The sequence below is a fragment of the Gouania willdenowi genome, chromosome 5 (genome assembly GCF_900634775.1).
Source record: "Gouania willdenowi chromosome 5, fGouWil2.1, whole genome shotgun sequence".
Lineage (NCBI taxonomy): Eukaryota > Metazoa > Chordata > Actinopteri > Blenniiformes > Gobiesocidae > Gouania > Gouania willdenowi.
The window spans coordinates 34,981,628-35,005,421 of record NC_041048.1 but is presented as its reverse complement, the minus strand read 5'-3'; the positions used below and the strand labels follow the sequence as shown (position 1 = coordinate 35,005,421).

Genomic DNA, 23,794 nt, shown 5'->3' with positions numbered 1-23,794 from the left:
TTTTGTTGTAATTTTCTTTATTTATGTTGTAATCTTGCATTTTTGCAAATCTTTTTACATTTTTCTCTATTTTGTAGTTGTACTGGGTGTTTTTTGAGTCATTTTGTTATCCTTATGTTTGTTCTTCTGTGTTTTTGTTGTCATTTTGAGTATTTTCCTTATATTTTCATTGCTGTTCTATCAATTTTTCAGTTATTTTTGTGCATTGTTGCAGTGGTCATATTGTGTGTTTTTGGGGGAAATGTTATGTATTTATGGTGTTTTTTGTAGGTTTTCTTTTGTCATTTTGTGTGTTTTTGTAGTCGTCGTGCATTTTTGTTGTCATTTTGTGTGCTTTTACTGTTTTTGTGTGTCTTTGTCAGATTTATATTAATTTAAAATATTTTCCTCATATTTAAGCTGTTTTATATATTTTTCAATTATTTTTTGTTCATTTTTGTCGTGGACTGTAAATTTTTATGTATTTTTGCAGATTTTCTTTTGTCAGTTTGTGTGTTATTGTATTTTTTGTGTATTTTTGTTGTCATTGTGTCTATTTTTCCTGTGTTTTTTGTGTTATTTTGTGTGTTTTAGGGGTATTCTTGTGCATTTCATTGGCGGCCACACAAAATTAGGTCACCACTCGCCCATTTAAGTGTGGGCTGACTATAAAGTTGCTGAAATCGAACCCTAACTAACTCGTTGTAGCAAACGTCCCAACATAGAAAATAATAAAAATGGGTGGCGTGGTCTTCACGCATTGGATCAGAGTTACAAGAAACATGTTTGGTTTGATTAGTTTATCTGAATTAAACGGTCACTGAGCTCATGTCTAGAAAACACAAGAAAGCTTTCTAATTCTGTCGTTCAAAGGAAACTCTAGCCCAACTGTTTCTAAAAATGGAACTAATGACTGAAAAGGTGCAGGTATTTTAGTTTTGTAGGCGTGCTTCCCAAAATAAACCCTTTCTTATCGTTTGATGGATTGGTCTTTATGGAAATTTCTGCAGGGAAAAAAACAAACTTAAAAAGAATAGAGGATAAATATGTGATTATTGAAGTGGAGGTTATGTTTTGATATTCTTAGAAGCATTAAGGTATCAAAGATAATATATCCAGCGAAATGCCATCCAGTAAGGTAGAAAAGAACTCTGCGGTTACATACAGTACTGTAGATTGCACAACAGCTTACTGACGTGCCCTTGTTTGATTCGACAGTTCCAGACTTCCAGGAGCAGGACATCTTCCTGTGGAGAAAAGACACAGGATTTGGCTTCAGGATCCTGGGAGGAAATGAGCCGGGGGAGCCTGTGAGTGCCATTTCTCACCACTCCAATCTTCTGTTTGTCTTTCTTTCAACTTGTATGCAATAAGTATAAGCCCCCAGTCCCTGCCTTAGCTTAGCTGTGTCCTTTGGAGCTTACTCTGTATGTTTAGCTGGTCCTCCACCAAAGTTGGACTCGGTTTTAGAAACATTTTCTCTTCTATCTGGTCATCTAGCCTTAATGAGTTCAACAACTACTACACACTATATTCAAAAATAGTGAAAACTGTGTATGTTTGTTCACTGACCTTGACAGTGTGCATGTGTTCCCTTAAAGAAAATAATAATTTCCTTGTTCCAAGCAATGACTTTTTAAGCCTTAAACCCAAAATGCACTTGGGCAAGAAAAATGTATTTGTATTAGCGCTGGACGATATGGACCACAACTTTCTCAAAATGGTGCTATACAATATTCATCCCATTATTTTTAATAATAATGCATTGGATTTTATATAGTGCTTTATCCTAGACACTAAAAGCACTTTACAGAATTAAGGCATGATTCTTTCACTCCACACTTAGTGGTGGTAAGCTACTATTGTAGCCACAGTTGCTCTGGAGCAGACTGACGGAAGCGAGGCTGTCATGGTGAACCATCGGCCCCTCCGACCACCACCAACACTCACTCACACACTACATTGATACTAGGCAATGTGGGTCAAGTGCCTTGCCCAAGGACACAATGACAGATACCACTGGAGCGACTGTCCTCCACTGTGGCACCTGGAGTTCTCAGTGGTCTCCCATCCAACGACTAACCAGGCCCAGACCTGCTTGGGTTCCGAGTTTTGACGAGATGCCACACAGGCTCATTTATTAAGTAACAACTGCACAATTTGTGCCAAATTTGTCTTTTTCACCTAGAAGGGACAGCACGTGTGAGTGAGTTCTGTAGTGCGGCTTGTTTAGGAGAAGGTCTGGGTTAGGAGGATACACTCAGAAATCCATCTAACTTTGCTTTTTATGCTGTTCTGAGAAGTAACGAAAGCGACAACTCCTATAATGAGTATTTTAAAAGCTAAAATCAGCTAAATAAGCTGTAAAATATACGTCTCCGAAATATGGAAAAATTGTAAAGGACACGGTTTGACCTTACTCTATGAATACATAGATGTGTGATTGTATAAATAAAAACAAATAAAAAAAAATATAGATATATCTTGATATAGGTGATATTGTCATTTTCTATATCGCCAAAATAGAAAACTTGATATATTTTGACTCTCGATATATTGCCCAGCCTTAATTTGTATAGCACATTTCATACACAATTCAATGTGCTGATTAACTATGATTAAAAAGTGCAACAGAAAACATTATAAAGTTAGAAACAATAAAATTATTTAAAAAATACTCGCTTTCAGTCATAAACAGTAGAGAAAAGAATAGCTTTTATCTTAGATTTTGAGTTTGTTCCACTTTTTTGCAGCATAACAACTAAAAGCAGTGTCGCCATGTTTACAGTGAGCTCTGGGCTCCACTATCTGACCTGTGGCCATAGATCTGAGAGACCTGCTGGGTTCAGACCTGACTAACATTTCATGATGTATTCTGGACCCAAACCCATTCACACATTTATTCACCAGCAGTAGAACTTTAAAGTGTATTCTGAGGCTGACTGGGAGCCAGTGGAACTTACTGCTCATTTTCGCGTTCTGCAAAAGAAGTTTTTGTAATTTATTTTTTTTTTCTCTAACACTGCATCACATTGTGTAATGATAGTCAAGGCAAATGTATTTGTATAGCACATTTCATACACAATTTAATTTGCTTTACATGCTAGGTTCCCAAAGTGGGGTACGCAAATTGTAAACTAGAATATACAGTAAATCAAGCAGCAGTCAGGAGCCTCCATGCATTGCCACAAATTAAACATTAGCCGATGTAAGACCGTGACAGAGAAACAATCTAACCAAAAAAGCACAAATATGACAATGAACCTAATGTAAATTGGTATATTGCTTTACTGATTCACATTCCTTACAGATCATTATTTTTTATTATAATACAATATTCCTCAACGAGATAAGTAAAATTCAGAGACACGTTACTGTAGAACTACATTGTATGTGACATTACATCAGTGGTTACCAACTTTTTTGGGTCGTGTCCCCATTTTAATATCACAACTTATCTATTTGAACTGGATTTAAGATTGTTTTGTATGTGGTGTTAACATTGTCTTCCTGTAAAGCGTCTTGGAGTTTTTTTTTTTTTTTCCAAAAGAGCTATTTAATACTGAATTATTGTTATCATTGTTATTGAAAAAGAATGATAAAACATTTTGCAATTTTAATTTGTATTTTTTTATTATAAATTATCAGTCATTTCCCCACAAAGGGTCACGACCCCAAGGTGAAAAAACACTGCATTACATTATGATGTTTTTTAAGTGTCCAGGAGTAGGGGGTACATGGCGTCAAGTTAAATGTCTGAAGGGAACAGAAAACATTTTAAACAGTTTTAAAATCAATCCCCACTAAACACGGACCTCCAGATCACGTTCACGTCAGTCGGTCCGGGAGCAGCAGCTCCGGGAGCAGCAGCTCCGGGAGCAGCCCCCCCAGGGCCGACGACCACGCCCATAGCCGCTGAGGGTACCAGGGGACGCCACCCGTGCGATGAGCCTTAGTCAGCCCCCCCCCCACAACGGGCCCAGCCAGACCGCTAAACACGTAAAAACTTTCACTCTGCACCTGCCAAAGACGTCTTCTCAACTTCAGGCCATCATGTCATTTCAACGTTGTCAACATTGGTCTGCAGTAAAAACTTTAAATCAAAAAGAAAAAGATGAGAAATCTCCCTCTCAGTCATACGCAGTAGTGAAAAGAAGTGCTGACCTCAGCTCTGCTGGCAGTTTATTCCACAGGCCAAAGTAAAGGGTTTTAAGTTATGCTTTTTAAAGTAGACGGTCTGTCCACACAGCTAACGGCAGCGTCATGTTTGCTGTGAACTCTAATGCATACATTTCCCCCCGTGTATCAGATTTACATCGGCCACATAGTAAAGTACGGGGCTGCGGATGAGGACGGCCGCCTCAGGTCCGGTGACGAGCTGATATCTGTGGATGGCACGGCTGTGGTGGGCAAGTCGCACCAGCTGGTGGTGCAGCTGATGCAGCAGGCGGCCAAGCAGGGGCACGTCAACCTCATGGTGCGACGCAAAACCAGCTACGCAGGTAAGTAACGCTCCGGTTTTAATTACAGTCCCACTTAGCCAGGTATGCACTCGCTGACACGTACACAAGAGAAAAATGGTTTCATTGATTTTTGTCGGCTGAAATCCCAAAAGAAACGCCTGCATGGTTTGTAATTTATGGCAAAATTTATAGATGCAGAAGTTCGAGTGGGAAAAGTAGGCCAATGAAATACTGCAGGCTCTGTTTGAAATGAAAACATTTGCAGTTTTTTAGTAATACGTTCTGTTTCTTATCACTTTTTGCACATTTCCATTAAAGATTACACCACAGGTTCTTATAACAGTTAAGGTTACAATCAATGATGTCACCACGCAAAGCACAAAATGATTGTGTAATAAAGTCACGTTTCGGTGCTTTTATCAGGTTTTTCATTTTTAAATGAGATTAAAAAGGAGTTTCTATTTTTTAGCGTAGTACAAATAATGTCATAAAGGAATAAAATGAAATTGATGGTGTTATGAGCTCAGGTTTTTTACCACAAAAAAAATGTCCAGTGTCTTAAAATGGGATCCATACAGTATTGCTTCATTGTTATTCATCATGGTTCCATCGGTTTCCCACCGCTCCGCTCCACAGCGAGTGATAAAGAAAGGCACATAAATAAGATGAAGAGGGTGGTCAACCTTTGGCCTGATGACAGAAGCCAGACATCAGAGCAGCGCTGCTCCGTGGCTGCCTCACAGTCTGGAGGATGAGGCGCCTTCTTCCAGTCTCCGTACAGGAAATGAATGTGGAATGAAATGTCCAGATGGGACTGGACCACCGCCGTTCGTGTGTTCAGTGCATCCTTTGTTTAGGGAACATGCTTCTTCTCCCAAGCCAGTTTTAAAGAGTAACTACAACCCCAAAAGCACCTTTTTTTTCTGCTTAAAACAATTGAATAGCTCATTTTCAAAAGCAGATAACTCAGTTTTTAGTCATTTTCAGTCTGAGTTTTTTTTATATTCATTTTTATCCCCTCAGCTATCATGCTGCTAAATGCTGGGAAATAACTGTAACTCTTTGGTTTTGGCTAAATTTGAGTTTTTTTGGTGTTTAATCGTTGCATTTGCTTTTAATGCATATTTGACATGGGTCCATTGTATTTGATCCTGATGATTTGCAGTACTGGCATATTACTGTAATTAGCTGGGTTTCCATTACCCTTGGAGATGCGCAAAATCTAAAAGACTCTATAATTACAGGTGATGGAAACGCCTGAATAAAAAAAAACAAAAAAACGCTCAAATATCGCTCAGAAGTTTTGACTCTTTCATGAGGAGGAAGCGCTATGGAAACACTTTTTCTGCAATTACACGTCCCGAGAAAACATGACGCTGTACGTGTAGACAGAAGAGGAGACCAGGACATTTCTTAGCATTAGACTTTAAAATTGTTTCTGCCACATTAGACGTGAAACAACAAAGCAATGCAGAGTGTTATAAAGAGGTTTGGAGCGTCCATCTTTCTGCAGCAAAGTCTTGCGGGATGAGATTTCACGGGAGTTACGAGGCTCCTGCCCAAAGCAACGTTCAATGGAAACACGTTCAATATCGCTTTTATTTTGCGAAAATCAGCAATGAAAACACAGCTATTGTCTATTTATGTGCTGCCATTAATGTTGTATTTGTCTAATCATTTTAGTGGAAAAGGCAGGCGTAACTGTAACCTGTAACTAAATTAATTTTTCTTCCATAATTTAGAGTCAAATCAAAGTTAAGCAGGTTTGACCAGGAAGAGGATCAACTCTCAAAAGCCACTCAACCTTGATTTGACTGATTTCACTTTAAGTAATTTATGAAAAAAAATGTATTTACTTAAAATGCATAAAAACTGAGTTATGTGCTTTTGCAAATTAACTCTTCAAATGTAGTTGGGTATGAAGGAGTGTTTATTAATTCTTGTCGAACTCTTGGCCTTTTGAGTCAAAGGCCATCTTTGAAATGTCATACTAAAAGTTGAACTCATACTATGTTTGACATCAAATTAAGTATGTAGTGCGTTCACATGTATAGTATGAAAAGACTGAGTATGTGAGAAATACCAGGATGTATACTATATCGGGACATTTTTTAAGAATGCGCTGTGAGCACACTAGTCAAACTCAACCGCCCCATGATGCATTGCGAGCGAAATGTAAAATCGTCCTGGGACCAGCTTCAAGCTAAAAATCAAACTGAGAATGGTCGTTTGTGACGTTTTGGTGGTTTCTTACATCACAAACCACCTATGTTGGCCCCGCCCCTCTTATAAAAACTAGCACCTGTTAACAATCAGTGGTGATTTTTGGATTGAGAGAATTATGAGCATTGAGTAGGTAGTTAGTATAGCTTAGATTGTTCTTTGTAGATTTTATAGTATAGATTGGGCGTGTCTTAACTGTTCCAGGAGAACCGCCCATAATCAAGACATTTTCTGAATTTCCGGCCCAGACGCACGTCAGCCAAAACCTCAGGGTTTAGTTACTCTTTAAAGACGAGATGAACTAACCATACCATGGTGAAAGGTTACACTATCATCCTGCCTCCAGTCTGGCTTTTTTTAGTTGAGCTCTTCTTCTCTTCGCCCTCTCCAGTGAAAGCAGAAGGAGACGTGCCTCCATCGCCGGCGTCCTCCCACCACAGCAGCATCCAGGCGCCCAGCCTGACCGACGACATCGGGAAGCGCACCCCGCAGGGCAGCCAGAACTCCCTCAACACTGTCAGCTCCGGCAGCGGCTCCACCTCCGGCATCGGCAGCGGAGGAGGCGGAGGACCGGCGGCCAATGGCAACACCAACACTGTGATGCCGGCAGCAGCAGTCACAGCCGCCACCACCTCCTCCTCACAGCCCCTCAATTCCAGTTCTGCTGGAAACCCCTCCTCCACTTTGCAGCCGTACGATGTGGAGATCCACCGCGGTGAGAACGAAGGCTTTGGCTTCGTCATCGTCTCATCCGTGTCGCGACCAGAAGCCGGAACTACATTCGGTGAGTGATGGAGTTGTTGTTTATTTTGGAGACCCTCTGTGACGTTACAATACCACATCCACATCTTACATAAACCAACTCTGAACCAGGGTTGGGGTCAATTACATTTTTAAATTACATTTAAGTCTTCAATTATCCACTGTGATTACGTTGACTGGCATATTTCCCAATTACAATTGAAATTACAATTATTATTTTCCCCCTGACAGTGAATTACAATTATGTTCTCAATTACTAAAGTTGAAACTACAATTAATCACATTAATCATTTAATAAATAAGCCTCTTCCTCTTGTGTTAGCTTTCTGTTAGCATCTCTTATGACAGAGGCTTCAAACTCATTTTAGTTCAGGGGCCAAATACAAGTGGGCCACAGGTTTTAGGCATGAAAACAAACAATTTCAACATTAATGTGCAGATGTTTGCACTTCCAGTTATAATTTAGACAAAGTATAGAAGGATTCAACAACATATAAGCAATAAGTGACAGATACTTAAATGTCCTGTGATTTATTTATTTTTTTGACCAATTTTTTATTTAATTTGGGGAGATTATGTGGAACAATTTGAGAAAATTTGCAGGATTTTGAAAAAATGTTGAGTTCTTTTAACAATAATTTACAACTGAATAATTTGGTAATTTACTGAATGATTCATATTTTCATTTTCTCATGCGGGCCAAATCAGATGCTCTGAAGGGACAGATTTGGCCCCCGGGCCTTGAGTTTGACACATGTTTTATGACTAAGCGTCAGTTTTGACCCATGTCTTAAATCAGCTGTAAAATACACTAAAACATGTATGTCTTCCTTTTCCATGAAAATTTAGGTATTCATGTTTTTTGTTTGGGTGCCTGAGCCTTTTTTTTTGCCTGTTTTTTCCTCGATTTCATATTATTTTTAAATAATAAAGTCATCCTTAAGAGAACTGACACAAAAACTTGATAACACAAAATAAAATCAGGAATATTGTAAATACATATTAACTTTAAGTATATAAATACACATTATAAAACACATTCATACACATTATTTTCAAGTATATATTTAAGTCAACCATCTTAAATAAATCAATAACAAAGATGTCAAAATAAATATACCATCTTTGATAAAGATAACTAACAAAAGTACAACCCCTTCCACTCCAAAGAATGGTATACGACTTCCAATTGAAAGCATTGTCATCAGGTGGTCCCAGCATTTATCAAGTGTGCACTCCTTGAAAAAAGCAAACCTGGAAGTGGAGCTACCAGAAATTAAAGCCTTTTGAATTTTCAGAATAAAACTACAAAACACCTTCTGCTTAAATGTTTAAAGAGAGAAGCTTGTCATTTCCCGTACAGAAACATATTTTAGTCATTGTTAACTACGTATGTATAAGCCATAGAACTGTCACATGGTTCCATAGGTTTGCGTTTAATCAAATGTAATGCAAATTTCCATGCCAATTACAATTACAAAGTCAATTATCTTCTTACACCGGCATCATAATTGTAATTACCAATTACGCAATTACAATTCAAACTGACCCCAACCCTGCTCTGCACCCACACACCAGCGCTCTCACTCATCACTGGGACTTTTGATCTTCTTCTCTCCTTCATGGGATTCCTCTATGTCACCCATATGATCCTCTCAACGCTAAGCAGCTGGTTATCGATTTAGCCTATTTACACTCCCACTGGATCAATACCAACACTCTTCAAAGGCGTGTTGACTCTCTTTTTCTCCTCCTTTTCATCTGAGCCTGCCTGTCAAAACCAAGACACAAAAAGCCTTTCTTTTTCCCGCAGCTGCTCGCACTGCTCACACTGCGCTTTCATAATTGATCACAAGTGAAGTGGGTCTTACATAAGGCACGTGGATTATTTAGCTGAACTTAAATGGCTTCTGTTGCACAGGTCGGTGCTAAAAGCCTAATGACAACATAATGAGAACGAGTGCTGTGTGGGCACTAGTTTAATTAAAGCAACGCTACTAAAAGCTTAATTTAGTCTAGTGTGTGATGGGAACTACAGGACACCCAGAGTCAGGATTATGCAAAGTAAATGATAGCAAACAAGTTGTGTTTTATTCCCACCGATTGCTGAAAGATTTGTCAATGCAGCACCAAACACCCACACTTCCATGACATTGCATTATTCCCCATGATCTGCTCTGTGTGTGTGTGTGTGGGTGGACTGTAAAGATTTAAAATTACTGGTAGAACTCCTATGGTCTGAACAACTCAGCGTACGACACTAAAGTGTCTACATTCAATATTTTACAGCCTAAAAGGACTTGATTCTGTTGAATATGGGATTCATGAGATGCTTTTATTGAATTATTAAGTTCAGGTGTGAATGCAAATAGAATTTGATCGAGCAGCTCGACTGAAGTTGAAAGCCTGCGAGGAAGGGGAAAAAATGAGATTTTGTAACATTTTTCCTGAGGAAAGGAAATGGAACAAAAGATTTGAAAGTGAAACCAAATAAAAGTGCTTGTTGTTGGCAGCAGATGATTAACTGTATATTTATTACATGCTCAAAAATGGCAGCTATGTTTATGACATTGGAACACAAGTAAACACAAGTTATGAAATAAATAGTAACTGATGTTGTAGCTTGTTTACCGCTCATCTATGGACCAGAGTGTAGGGGGAGCGCCATCGTTGCTGGTGCTGTAGGGGGTTCCAGGCACATCCCCCCGGAATTTTTTTAATTTATATACCTCTGACGGGCAAATTATATCAAGTAAAGCTAAAGTTTTTTGGGGTTTTTTTCATCTTTGTTACTGCTTAATTTAAAGCCAAAAGGTATTTGTTGAATTGGTGAAGGTCATGATGAGTTAGAGAGTTACTCATACATGGTATAGATCCTCCACTAATAAACACTCAGACACTGTGACAAGAAAAAAACACTTTATTCAAAATACTGATTCCAAAACGCGCTTTTTAAATTCAAAATTTGGTATTATGTGGGACCTGCACTAATATTGGGATTGTTGTGGACACGCCCCCCCCCCCAACTCATTAATTTGTAGATTATGAGGGGAAGATGCACAGAGCCAACATTGAGGGAAGCTAAGTGGCTGCAGGGGTCCTTGGGGTCCTCAAGTAAAGACTGGAGCATCCGAGCAAATTGTCTGTATTAAATAGATGGTGCGGGTGATGTACTGTATGTGTTTCTCTGTAATGCAGATTAAAAAAGAGAATTAAAACAACACGGGCACGCCTGGAGGTCAAAGTGTACAACAATTATTATGACGGTACTGATCAAAAAAGGGAAAAAAACGTACATAAAAGCCCCCTACGCAGCGTAGGGGGTGACATCACACTGTAGAGGGTCAAAATTACACCATAGGGGGCCCCGACGCACAACAGCGCTGGCGAGAACCCTCTACTCTCTTTACTGTCTTTCAAATTAGGTTATTTTTTCAAATGAAAACACTCTTTAGATAGGGACAGAATAGAGATGAATTAGTAATTATACATTAATAATAATAATAGACTAAATAGGCAGCTAAAGTACCAAAGTGATTTTACAATGAGTTAATCGATATTAGTTATCCTACAGTATTTTGTGTAACTGTAATTTAAATGAACGATTATTGGAAATGTATGCATCGTATATCGATTACTATCTCTGGATGACGATGCATCCATAATTACTCCCACCCATAGCAGCCATGATTACATAGCGTGACCTTTTGAACAAGAGTTTTAGCCAAATTTAGTCACGTTTTTCCTGGTAAAAATACCATTTAAACACGTGATATTGTCCCAAAACATGCATGTGAGGGATTTCCGTGAAATATTGGGGTGAAATTTTAAATAATGATAAAGAAAAAGACCTGTTCAGTTTGCTTTTTCCATTTTGAGAATGTGAATTCCGCTTTTTCCATCCATATGTAATGATCACATGAAAGAGGAGTCCCTGTTATAACTGCAAATAATTGTCACTGTGCTGGATTATTTTTCTGGACTATTCTTATTATTTGATGGCATTATTTGATTAACCAGGTGCAATGATCCACTTATATACATATAAGATTAATCAGTATTCTTGCTAAAGTTGTTTTTTACTCTATGTAAAATGAAATAAAATTTTATTATAACATGCTTTTATTAAAATATCTGATTGCATTGTCTTTAATATCTGATATCTTGATGTCACTTGATCTAAACAGACATGAGTAACTGTTATCACAGCGGGGGCCACAAAAATGTGATTGGAAAGAACAAAAGATTTAGTTTTGTTGTCGTGTGTTTTTTTGTTGTTGCTTTCTGACTTTCTTGTTGTTTGGTGTGTTTTTAAAATAATTTTGTGCATTATCTAAACAATTTGATGTTTTTGTAATTGATTTGTATGTCATTTTGTGTTTTTTTATGTTTGTATATTTTTATAGTTGTGTGTTTATTATTTTGTCCATTCTTGTCATTCTGTGTATTTTTCTGTCATTTTCTGAAATTTCGTTTTTTAAATTGTGCATTGTGTGAGTAACTTTCTGTGTTCTGCACATTTTAGTTTTTGTAGTCAAATTGTGTATTTTTTCTTGTTTTGTATATTACGCGATCATTATGTGTAATTCTGTTGACATTTGTTTGTTAATTTTGTGGTCAAAGTGTGTCTTTGTTGTCATTTTGTGTATTTTTCTGTCATTTTCTAAAATTTTGTTTTTAAATTGTGCATTGTTGGAGTCATTTTCTGTGTTCTGCGCATATTTGTTGTTGATTTGTGTATTTTGCAGTCTTTTTGTGTTATTCTGTTGACATTTTTTGTACTTTTATTGTGTGTCTTTGTTGTCATTTTGTGTGTTTTATGAGTCACTTTGTGGATCTTTTGTTCTTAGTTTTTGAGTTTCCTTTGGGGGGGCTGCACAAAGTGAGACGGAGGACCGCATGTGGCCCCTGTACCTCCAGTTGCCCACGTCTAATCTAAAACCACACAAAGCAGCTGCCATAGTTAGAGGCTGTAGAATAGAAGCCATAGGTGTAGAATGGGAGCACACTGGTGGAGAGGATAAATGTAGAGTAAGAGAGCGAGGGAACCTGAGGGGAGTCGGGGAGACGTCAGCCATGATGTATGTTTACCTCTGTAGCTTTCTGCAGGCTCTGTTTGCGATATCGAGTTTGCGTACAAGGGTTACACCTGGGGTGTCAAACTCCAGTCCTCGAGGGCCGGATTCCTGAGACTTTTAGATGTGCCCCTACTCAAACGCTCCTGGTGGAGACCAATGTGTTGTGATCAAGCTCTGCAGAAGCATGATAACGAGCCATGCATTTGATTCAGGTGTGTTGGAGCAGGGACACATCTAAAAGTGTGAGGAATCCGGCCCTTGAGGACTGGAGTTCGACACCCCTGGGTTACACCATCAAACATTCTGCCGGCAAGAAAATACAATTCAAATCACGATAATGACGCCCGCTTTAGAAGGCTGATGCTGCAGCTGAGAAATGAGAACAAACAGAGTGCACAAAGGCTCGGGTGCACTTTTCACATTGATTAAATATGGGAAGCCTTTCTGCAGAAAAAGAAACAATGAGCTCCAGGTTTAATCAGTATTTCACTTCAAGTTTAAAGGTCCAGTGTTATGCTATTTTTCTCCAATCTCCAATTGTTCTAAGAACCCCAACAGCATAGTATTACAGGTTTATTTTCCCAAACTTGCCTGTTTTCTGGAGTTTTAGCCGTCTCACAAGTCATTTTCAGAGCGCTCCTGAAAACGGGCTGTTTTTAGGGGCCTAACGCTTATGCATGAGTAAAAACACACATTGCTTCATCGTCTGTGTTTATTACAGCAGTAGCAGTAAATCATTAACATTAACTCCGCGCAGCAGGGAAGTAAACTCTCAACTATCAGCTGAGTCAGCTGTTTCAAACACTCACATGAGCTGCAACGTCGCTTTCTTCTCGTCCTCACCTCTTCAGGTCACAGGAATAGTCCATTTAAGATGATAGTCCATTGTTTTGTCCAACCTCTGCATCGCATTGGTTCACAAACACGTCAGATCATCCCATAAAGGCGATTCAAGGCAGTATAACAGATACTAAAAATGAAACTGTGAGCGATCTTCAGTTTATCTATATACTGGATTATCTATACACTAAATTATCTATATAATGAATGTAAAGATATTAACTGTGATATTAATCTGCCTTCTCTAAGTTTAATTTACCTATGAGGTAGTTTGAGAGGGAGGAGCTCACTTTCTTTTATAGGGTAGGAGGAGCCAGGATTGCCAGGGGGAGGAGTTTCCGCAATGTGAAATAATCCAACTTGCCAATTTTGAGCTGACTTTTTACAAAATGTGGAATAAAAAGGGAGGAAGGAAACAGAAGTTTTTCAACTTTGGCCCTCTGTATGAGTCTAAAGGGATGTATATCACTGTAGCAAAACCATTAGAAAGTGAATTTTTCATAATAATGCACCTTTCAATTCACCGTGCTTTGGTTACGCTTGCAGCATTCTGACCCTCTCATCCTCTCTGGGTGTCTCTGGCTTGGGTCACTGTTGGCTGTTGATCATTTAATCCTTAACCTTTTCTGATCCCTGATTTCCTTTGCTTTTCCTCTCCTTCTCTTATCAATCACATTCCCTTCCAAACACACACCACGCACCCACACACACTACACGCACATACTTTACAATGGTGACCATAGCTGGAAATGCATGTGTGGCCATGCCCCACAAAATAGGACGCATCATCGAGGGAAGCCCAGCAGACCGCTGTGGGAAGTTGAAAGTGGGCGATCGGATCCTGGCTGTTAATAACTGCTCCATCACCAATAAATCCCACTCGGACATCGTTAACCTCATCAAGGAGGCCGGGAACACCGTCACGCTACGGATCATTCCTGGAGATGGTGAGTTGGACACTATGGCTGTTTGATATGTCATTCTAACATACTACTCATACTAAGTCTGATGTCGTTCATTCGGGTGCATTAAACCCCATATACATTTTTTTAAATTTTAGTATTTTTTGTCCCCAATCTAAATTTGTTAGACAAAATAACCAAGCAAAATATTAGCCAATTTTATCATTGTTTATGGGGTCCAGCAAGCCAGTGGAAAAAAGAAAAGAAAACAATAATATCTCAAAATCTTGTCGCATTATTTTGTTGTTTTCCTGAAGAACATAAGAAAACCGAAATTACAAATAACTGCTAGATAGATCATCAATTTATCATGGTATTTGTGTAAATGTCTCAATATGGCTTTATTCGGCTTCATTATTCAAAGCAAAATATATAATTTATTCCAGCACAAAATAACCCAAATGCTATATTAAATGTAAAAATCACTCATCAGTTAGCATATATAAAAATATAAAAATGTCAACTTTGAGTTGGACCCCATAAATATAAATTGATTTAGCAAATATGTTGCAAGGCTTCCTATTTTGGCCATTGGAACATAATTAAACTAGGGGCAGATTGATTTTAAAACATTGCTGGGTTTGATGCACCCTAGAAAGATTGATTATGCAAGAAATACCCATATGTATACTAAATGGGGACATTTTAGTAGTTTTGATTTGATACCTTCTAAATAAAGAAACATAGTTCTGATTGGATTTGTCCAGTGTGAACATAATAGTTTCATTTTTGTTAGGTAACAAAAGCAAAAACTTTGGAAATAGTTTTTGGTTACACGTACTTTTATTAATTGGTCTTATAGGCCGTGTTTGATATTTCATACTAACGTACTACTCACACTAAGTTTGATGTCAAAATTAGTATGTAGTGCGTTCACATTAGATTAGAGTACGCGAGACATACCCGGATGTATACTATGTTGGGACATTTATTAAGTATGCACGATGGTCACACTAGTCATACTCAACCGCCCCATGATGCATTGCGAGCGGAATGTAAAATTGTTCTGGGACCGGTGTCACGTACTGAGTTTGCCTCCGTACTGAGATTATAACCCTAACCCTAGCCTAACCTAATCCAATACACATTTCCGTTCACTTTGAAATTAAAAATAAACACAAATGAATAATTTTTTTTTAGCAAAACTTCATCTCCCGGTAGTGCGCATGTGTGCGCATGGGCATATATGCGCAAATTCAATCTCAGTACGATGCAAACTCAGTACACTGTCACATGCGTACTACCGGAAATTACATTTTTGCTTGGGAATTTTGGTTTTCAAGCTGAAAGTCAAACATCCACTTTTCAAAACAAAAGCATCTCTGCTTGTCTTCCATTACATGTTTAACTCTTTTTTAAACAGGGCTCTTGTTTTGAAGTTAACCAGAAGTTTTGTCAGTAACACAATGGAGGGTGTCTGAAAATCTCCAAAATGTCGGCATTAAATGTGTTTCTGTGAGTTTTATGGATCAAATGAGCACATGTTGATATTTTACTTGGTCATTTTCTCACTTAAAATGTTTTCAGAACTTTCAAAGGTGGAGAATCAACAGAGATATTTAGCCTCAGTGTGATTCAGGTTTTTGTCGTTGTAGGTTCGAAATGCATCTTGGGAAACTTGGGAGTATACTTCAGTGGGAACGGTCATCATCTTAATTTAATCCATAATTCATTTCTGCATCGACTCCAAATTTTTGCACAAGAGCGAAATTCAGAATGTTTTAAAACATTTAGATTTTGAGATAAAATTCTGATATTTTCAAAACATCATCCACAAAGACATCTACTAAGATTGTTTAAATAAACATGGAAAATGTATTTAGCTGGAATTTGCAAGTATATGTTTACATCATTGTTTACAGTCAAACATTTTGATGCATTTTTGACCAATTAAAAATATGTGTGAATCATTTGTGTTGGAGAGTCTGGTATCAATTAGGCAAAATTGTGGGAGGAGATTAATAAGTTTGACAGCTTTTGGAAAAACAGAGTGATGGACTTCGTAATTTGAATTTGGTAAAGTAGTGCAGTGCCCATAGGAAGTATGTATTGTAAGTATATTAGAACATTGAAACATAGGGATGACATCATCACTGTAGAAGTGAAACTGATGACATCACTGTGTAGGTAGGACTGATGAATTCACTGTAGGGGTAGGACTGATGACATCATCCCTGTAGAGGTAGGAATGATGACATCATCACTGTAGTAGGTAGGACCAATGTTCCAATGTTCTAACTGATGACATCATCACTGAGTACGTCAACTCAGGAGGTGGGGTGTGGGGGTGGGGCGCCCAAACCACTCCGACGTTGCACACCCTTGAACCAAGCAGCAGCCATGTTGAAACTCTCAGGTCAGTCTGATCCTGATCTGCAGAATTATTTAAGGAACAGACAGACACACACACACACTCACGGACAGACAGACACAGAGACAGACAGAGATTCCTTGCTTTTATAGAGAGATGTTCCTCTGTGTTGTGGCTACATTTTGGCGAAAGTTGCACATCTATAGCACATAGGGTTGATTTGTTGAATCGTAGAGGCTTGCTGTAGCACCACTTTTAGGACGATTGGCCTGTTTTGGCAGCTGAAACAACATGGCGTGGGACTGGACCTTCATGTAGAATTTAGTGATTTATTGTGCGTGGGAAGTAAGATTTTTTTGGAAGAAGATGAAGAAGCAGGATAACAATAGTTTCCTTGCATCTTAAACAGCCTGCCTCCCAATTTAGTGAATGTATTTTTACAATCATCAGTCGATGCCTCCTCTGGCCAGGCCACATCCATGTTCTCCCTCTACTTGCCAGGGTTTTTTCTCTTACAATGTGACTGGACCACCTCTGCAGTGGTGACAGATGTGCCTTCCTGGGATTTTCCTGGGTTGCAGCCTGGCCTTCAGCATTCCTGTACTTTTGAAAGAGTAATTTGCTGTGTGTGTCTGTGTGTGATTGCTATAGATGGAGAGTTGCAGAGCTTCCTTTGTCTCTCTGAGTGTGTATTTACTGTCAAAGTGGTTTTCAAGATAACTTGGTGCCCATTGTGTGTGTATAAAGCTGAGTTCCCCCAACATTGTGCTGACGGATGCTTCACTACGGGCGACCGTGGCTCAGGTGGTAGTGGGTCGTCTTCTGATCGAGAGGTTGGGGGTTCGATCCCAGTACCTGACTATGTGTCGAAGTGTCCTTGGGCAAGACACTGAACCCTAAGTTGCTCCCAGTGGTCGACTAGCGCCTTGCATGGCAGTCCTGTCCCACTGGTGTGTGAATGTGAGAGTGATTGGGTGAATGAGCTGATATGTAAAGCGCTTTGAGACTGCTTCAGTGTGGTGATAAAGCGCTATATAAAATCAAGTCCATTTACCATTTTTACCATTCACTAGTGTTGTTCAATTAAGTGTGTGTGTGTGTGCGCACGTGCATGTGGCGATGCCAACCTTGTAGAAACTGGAGAGATTTGTTTGCTGCAGGAGACAGAGAGGAGACATCAGAGGAATGACTGCGCACGTCTTACCCAAAAGTTGTGTTTTTGTGTTTATGTGGAAGTGTCAACCAGACGCTCGACTGACTGACATGTCGACAGCGAGAGCGTCAGGGAGAGATTATTGCTCGTGTCTCCGGTTTGTGACTGTTCTCTCTCCGTCTGTCTACAAATGGTTGATAGTCTCTCACTCACATTTTTTATTTTTTTTTTTTTTGCATATTTCAGAGCTGCTTTTCATGTGAGTAAATACTGTTGGAGGAGCTTAGGTAGGTGGGGCGGGGTGGTGGGGGGGGGGGGGGACCAGGTTCAGCTTCTTTGAGCTCATCCTTTTCCCATGTGGAGGCACAGAGATAGAGTTTCATACCAGCGAGCGTCAAAGCGTCGATCTTCTCACTGCAGCAGTAATTCATGCACAGTTAATACCTGCACTGGTGCTTATGTTTCTGCAGCACACACTCACACCTCATTAAGATCACTGATATATCCTACTCAAGTATAAAAGTACTGTTAATTCATTGAACTTGCACTCATGTACAAGTACAAGTACAAGTAAGTCATGCCATACTTTGTATAATGCATTGTTTCACACTCAAATTGGTCATCTTATTCAAAATACACAACACTTTTCTCCCAACATCTGTAGCGTAAACTCACAAGACGTTAAAGAACTAAATGTGGTGTTGATTTTTGAGTGCTTGACAAACTGAATATCTTTAGTTAAAAAAAAAAAAAGAAACTTGCATGGCACTCATTTATACATATGTAACATTGTGGAGAGGTAGTAACATATTTGTGGTTCAAGCAAAAAAAATAAAAAAACCTAGTGATAAGATAATAGAGTACTGATAATTTCTACTCAAGTAGAAGTACCGTTACTTGAAATTGTACTCAAGTACAAGTAAGTCATAAATAAAATACTCAAGTACAAGTAAAAAGTAGCTCAATGAAATAGTACTCAAAGTAAAAGTTACTAGTGTCTTTCACCCCATGTTTATTATAATAAATCTTGCCATGGTTCCCTTGCATACAGTAAACATCTCATCTTTAAATCTGTATAAAATAAAAGGTGTCAAAATTTACAATTATTTTTAAAATAAAATGACACCAATGAATTCAATTCAAATTTGAAATATAGAAACATCTATAAACTCTAAAACTGAGAAAAATAACCTCCATTCAATGCTGTTTTGGCGCGGTGCATTGAGTTTAATCTGATTGGTCGTCTGTGACGTGATGCATTTGATAGTTGTCTTTTCACAATGTCAGTTGATCATTTTAAAACAAAAAATAATAATTTACTCAGTAACGGTTGGGTTTTGAAATGTGATGAATTACTTAACTTCTTTTAAAATGTACTTAAGTAAAACGACTGATTTAGAAATAAAAAAAAAAGTACAGCTACCCATAAAAGCAACGTGAGTACTTGTAATCTGTTATTTTCACCTCTGCGTGTGAGAGAATCCTTTATTGCAAAGCCTAAAGTCCATGTCCGTGACCCACGGCCCCTCGAGGTAACACGCAATAGAAGAGTTAAGCTGGTGGTGGAGGTATGGGATGAAAAGGTGCGGCGAGGGACGCTCCGTGTGATGAATAGCGAGAGGCAGAGTCCGAAAAGAGAATATTAGAATCAGGGCTCGCTGCAGAGAGGTGGGAGTGATTAGATTATCACTCTGAGGACAGATTCCTTTATGAAAGAGGGGAAAAGACGAGAATGTTGAACACACAATAGAAAATATTGTCACTGTGCTCGTTGGAAACCAGTATGTAGTCTCTCAAACCTAACACAATCAGAGAGACGGTCTAGGCCAGACATTGGTAACTGGCAGCCCACTAAATGAGAGGAAAATACACAATAAGACAACAAACATACACAAAATGACTCCAAAAAAACACAAAAATCAACAACTGAAATATACATGACTCATAACACAAAAAGCAACAACAAAAAGACACAACATTGGAGAAAAAACATATTAAATAACAAAAAAAGACACAAAATTATTTAAAAACACAGAAAAGGACAACAGAAATACACAAAACGAGAGAAATACACAATACGACAACAAGCACAAAAATTGGCTCCAATACACATACACAAAATACACATTTTGACTCATAACACAAACAACAACAAAAAGACAAAAGTAGAGGAAAACATAAATGACAAGAAAAATACACAAAATGATTTAAAAACATACAAACAAAAATACACAAAGGACTCGAAAAAAAAATGAAATCCAAAACAAATACACACAAAATTAAAAATAAAATACAAAACAGCAAAAATACACACAAACACTCCAAAAATACACACAAAAACCAAAAGTAGATGCATAAAAAGACTGTATAACACAAAATGACACAAATATTTCAAAGACAACTAATCAAAATTACTCAAAAAATACACAAAAATGACAAAGAAATGTATAAAACAACTAAAATACACAAAAAAATGATAACAATGATATCCTTTCTTCATAGAGCGCTTTACAGAAAACTCAGACAAAGTACAGGCGATAAAAAGAAGAGGACATATAATAATGAAAGTTTAAAGATCCATTGTAACACACATATCCAAAGCAAACACAGAAAATGAAAAATGAAACACAAAACAACAATTATATACACAAACACTGCAAAAATACACAAAACAACAACAAATACCAACAAAAGATTAGTTTTGTCAGTATTAATGCTCATTATTCTAAATGCTGACATGAATGTTTATAACGTGGCCCCCGCTGTGATTAAAGTTGCCCATCTTCGTTCTACGCTCTCAATGCAATCATGAAATCAAAGCTTATAAAGAGGAAAAAAGTATCTCCAGCTTCTGTGTCGCTAAAGGCTAAATCATTTCTCTGTCTAATAAAGCTGTGAAATAGATCGAGGTCAGAAAAAAAGCAAGGCAAGCGTACCTTGATGAAATGATTGAGGGCACAAACTGCTGTGGAAGCCAGGGGGCGTGTTCGTCTCCCCATTGGTTGTGGTTGAAAGCTGCAGAATGGCAGTGAGCTTCCTGGACATATTTAACACTTATTCTCACGTTATTTATCTATTTCTTTGTATTGATTTACGTAGATTTACTTATTAAACGTGACCAGCTTCCTTTTAATCATAACACACTGACACTCTTTTTTTTTTTTTTTTCCCACTTTCCTCAGAGTCATCAAATGCATCTTTGCTGACCAACGCAGAAAAGATTGCCACCATTACCACCACCCACACCGCGCAGCAACAAGCTGCACCTGAGGCCAGGTAATGAGCGCGCTGGGAAACCGCACACACACACACAACATTGTTTTGCTTTTGTTTACATGAAAAATGAAATTGCGCTTTAGCATTTGGTTTGTGTTTGTACCATAGATCATTCTGTCGTACTCTTTATTTTAATTTATGTACTAAGTGATGTGTCTGGGCAGTGTTTTATCTACTAATATTCTATTCTATTCTAATCTTTTTCTATATCACGTGTCAAACACAAAGCCCAGGGGCCAAATCCTTCCCTTTATTAGAGCAGGGGTTCTCAACCTTGGGAGCAGGATCCCATTTTGGGTAGCGAGACACTGAGAGGGGGTCGCCAGATGCTTTCAAGAAACTAGAAAAAAAAATTTAGTTCCTTTTAATGCATCTTTGCTACATTTCTCCCATTTCTGCCACTTTTCTATCAAATTTCAATAACTTTTCTGCACATTTTTTCCACTTTGAAGATTTTTTAGGCACTCATTAACCCCTTTCACCACTTTTCCCACCTAATGTTGCATATGTTGACCCATTAGTGTCACTTTTAACCTCTTTTCATCATACTTCATGCTTATGTTTGCCAATTTAACACAATCATGATTATTCATGCCCATTATTTGCCAGTTCAAACCAATTTTCCTACTTTTTTTCTGCCACTTTTAAGCCAATATTGAAACTTTGAACCCTTTTTACCACCTTTTCCTGTCCTTTTTTGACCACTCTAATTTAACTTTAACCAATTTCTCTGGTTTTTAAAATCCAATAAATCCCATTTCACCACCTTTTCCACTGTTTTTTGTAACTTTTAGCTTATTTTATTCGTTATTAATAAACTTCCTGGAAACAGTAGCTGTTCTGGAATGTTCATGTCTGTATTTAACCACCTTCAGGTACAACAGTGGGTCTCCCTGATCTCTTTATTTTGGGGTTCGCGGGCTGCTTTAGAGCATCAAATGTGGCCCATAGGAGAAAGTAAAAATTATTATTCTATAAATTACCAAATAATTCAGTTCTAGATTTGTCAGTCCCTTCAAAATCAATGAAACTCCACAATATTTGCAATGTTTCCCCATGCCTCTATCACATGACTGCACTCATTTTTCACTGCAAATTTTTAAAAGATCTCTCAATTTCTTCTAAAATACAGCAATTTTTTACACAAAAATTGATAACAAAATCAAGGGATTTTGAAGTGAATGTCCTGCAGTGACTGATATCTGTCATTTATTGCTGGGATAATGGTGGTGCATTACGTACTCTATACATACGTTTTGTGTGGAGGTGAAAACAAGGGCACCGTAATGTTGGAAATATTCTCTTTTCCCACCCAGAACCTGTGGCCGACCTGTTTTGTTTTTGGGCCCTGAACTAAAATGAGTTTGACACCCCTGTTCTATGTGTTATACAACAGTTGAGTAGGATCTTCTTATTTCTCAGCTGTATTTATGTTTTTAAGTCTTTTTTAATGCCTCCATTCATGGGACTCCACATCCCACAATGCAATGTATGAAAAGTTGATAAGTGTTCACCTACAGTGGAGATCAAAACAAATGTTTACATGTATTTTTTGATTTATTGATCTTTGAGGCTTAAACAATTTTTTTTTATCTGATTTTTTTGAAAATGACTGTCAGTCCAGGGTAGGGGTCAATTACATTTCATTACATCTTCAATTATCCATGTTCAATTACAACTCAATTATGATGACGGTGACCGGCATTTTTTTCTAATTACAATTAAAATTAAAATGATTATTTTTCCCCTGAAAGTCAATTACAATTACATTCTAAATTACTAAAGTTCAATTGCAATTAATCACAATTACTGAGCCTTTAATAAATGACCTCATAAAACTTAGCTTAGCTTTCTATTAGCATCTGTTTTTGATAACGGGTCAGTTTTGACTCAAGTCTTAAATCAGCTGTAAAATACACTAAAAAATATGATCTATCATCGAATTTGTTTTTCATCTCTTGGTTACCTTGTTCGGCATCTTTATTCAGGAAAATATTGGTATTAATATTTTTGGTTTGGATGTCTGAGCCTTTTAAGATGATCCTCATGAGAACTGACAGGGAGTGGGAAAAGTTGATATGAAACATATTTTTTCATAATTGTTAAATACGTCAGGGTTTTTCAACCACTGTTTCATTCATCAAATAATGAAAAAGAACGACACACTGACTTTTCATCGTTCATGTGAATAAACTAGATTCGGTTCATTCTACAAATAACAGCCTTGAAATAAAATCTGACACTCTTAACGTTTAACAGAAAAAACTTAATTATATATATATATATATATATATATATATTATATATTCATATTAAATAATGATAATAATAATAATATATTTAAATATTACATTAATATAAGATACATATTGTTAATTGTACTTTTTCATTTCATTCCTATTAAAAACATGTATAAGGATGACTGTAGATTGTTATTTGCACTTTTTATTCAAAAGAAGAAATATGAAAGATCCTAAAAACCTTTTTCTTTGTGTTTATTTGATTCCAATTCAAAACACTTTGATAAGAATGACTGAATATTGTTAATGTAGACTCCGAAATTTCAGTTTTTAACATTTCCGGTTGGTGGTGTGCTTTGGGGTTGTTTCAATGAAAAGATGTACCTTTGCTCAAAAAAGTTTGAAAAACATTAAACTACGTATATGTAAACCATAGAACTGTAACACGGTTCCACAGGTTTGTTTAATTAGTTTGTAATTGACAGTTTTTATAGAATTTCCAATTAC

At 37.6% G+C, this 23,794-nt stretch overlaps 1 protein-coding gene across 10 annotated transcripts in view; it reads left to right on the top strand.

Annotated features, from left to right (window-relative positions):
- Window positions 1-23,794, top strand: part of magi1b (membrane associated guanylate kinase, WW and PDZ domain containing 1b) — a 222,070-nt gene that overhangs the window by 187,067 nt on the left and 11,209 nt on the right. For 9 of the 10 annotated variants that reach the window (XM_028447813.1, XM_028447808.1, XM_028447811.1 and 6 more), the window contains 5 exons: window positions 1,198-1,289; window positions 4,289-4,481; window positions 7,057-7,449; window positions 14,089-14,292; window positions 20,954-21,047. In XM_028447813.1, the coding sequence (XP_028303614.1) occupies window positions 1,198-1,289; window positions 4,289-4,481; window positions 7,057-7,449; window positions 14,089-14,292; window positions 20,954-21,047 (976 nt within the window). The remainder of the gene's footprint in view (window positions 1-1,197; window positions 1,290-4,288; window positions 4,482-7,056; window positions 7,450-14,088; window positions 14,293-20,953; window positions 21,048-23,794) is intronic. The other variant, XM_028447809.1, reaches the window with a different exon arrangement.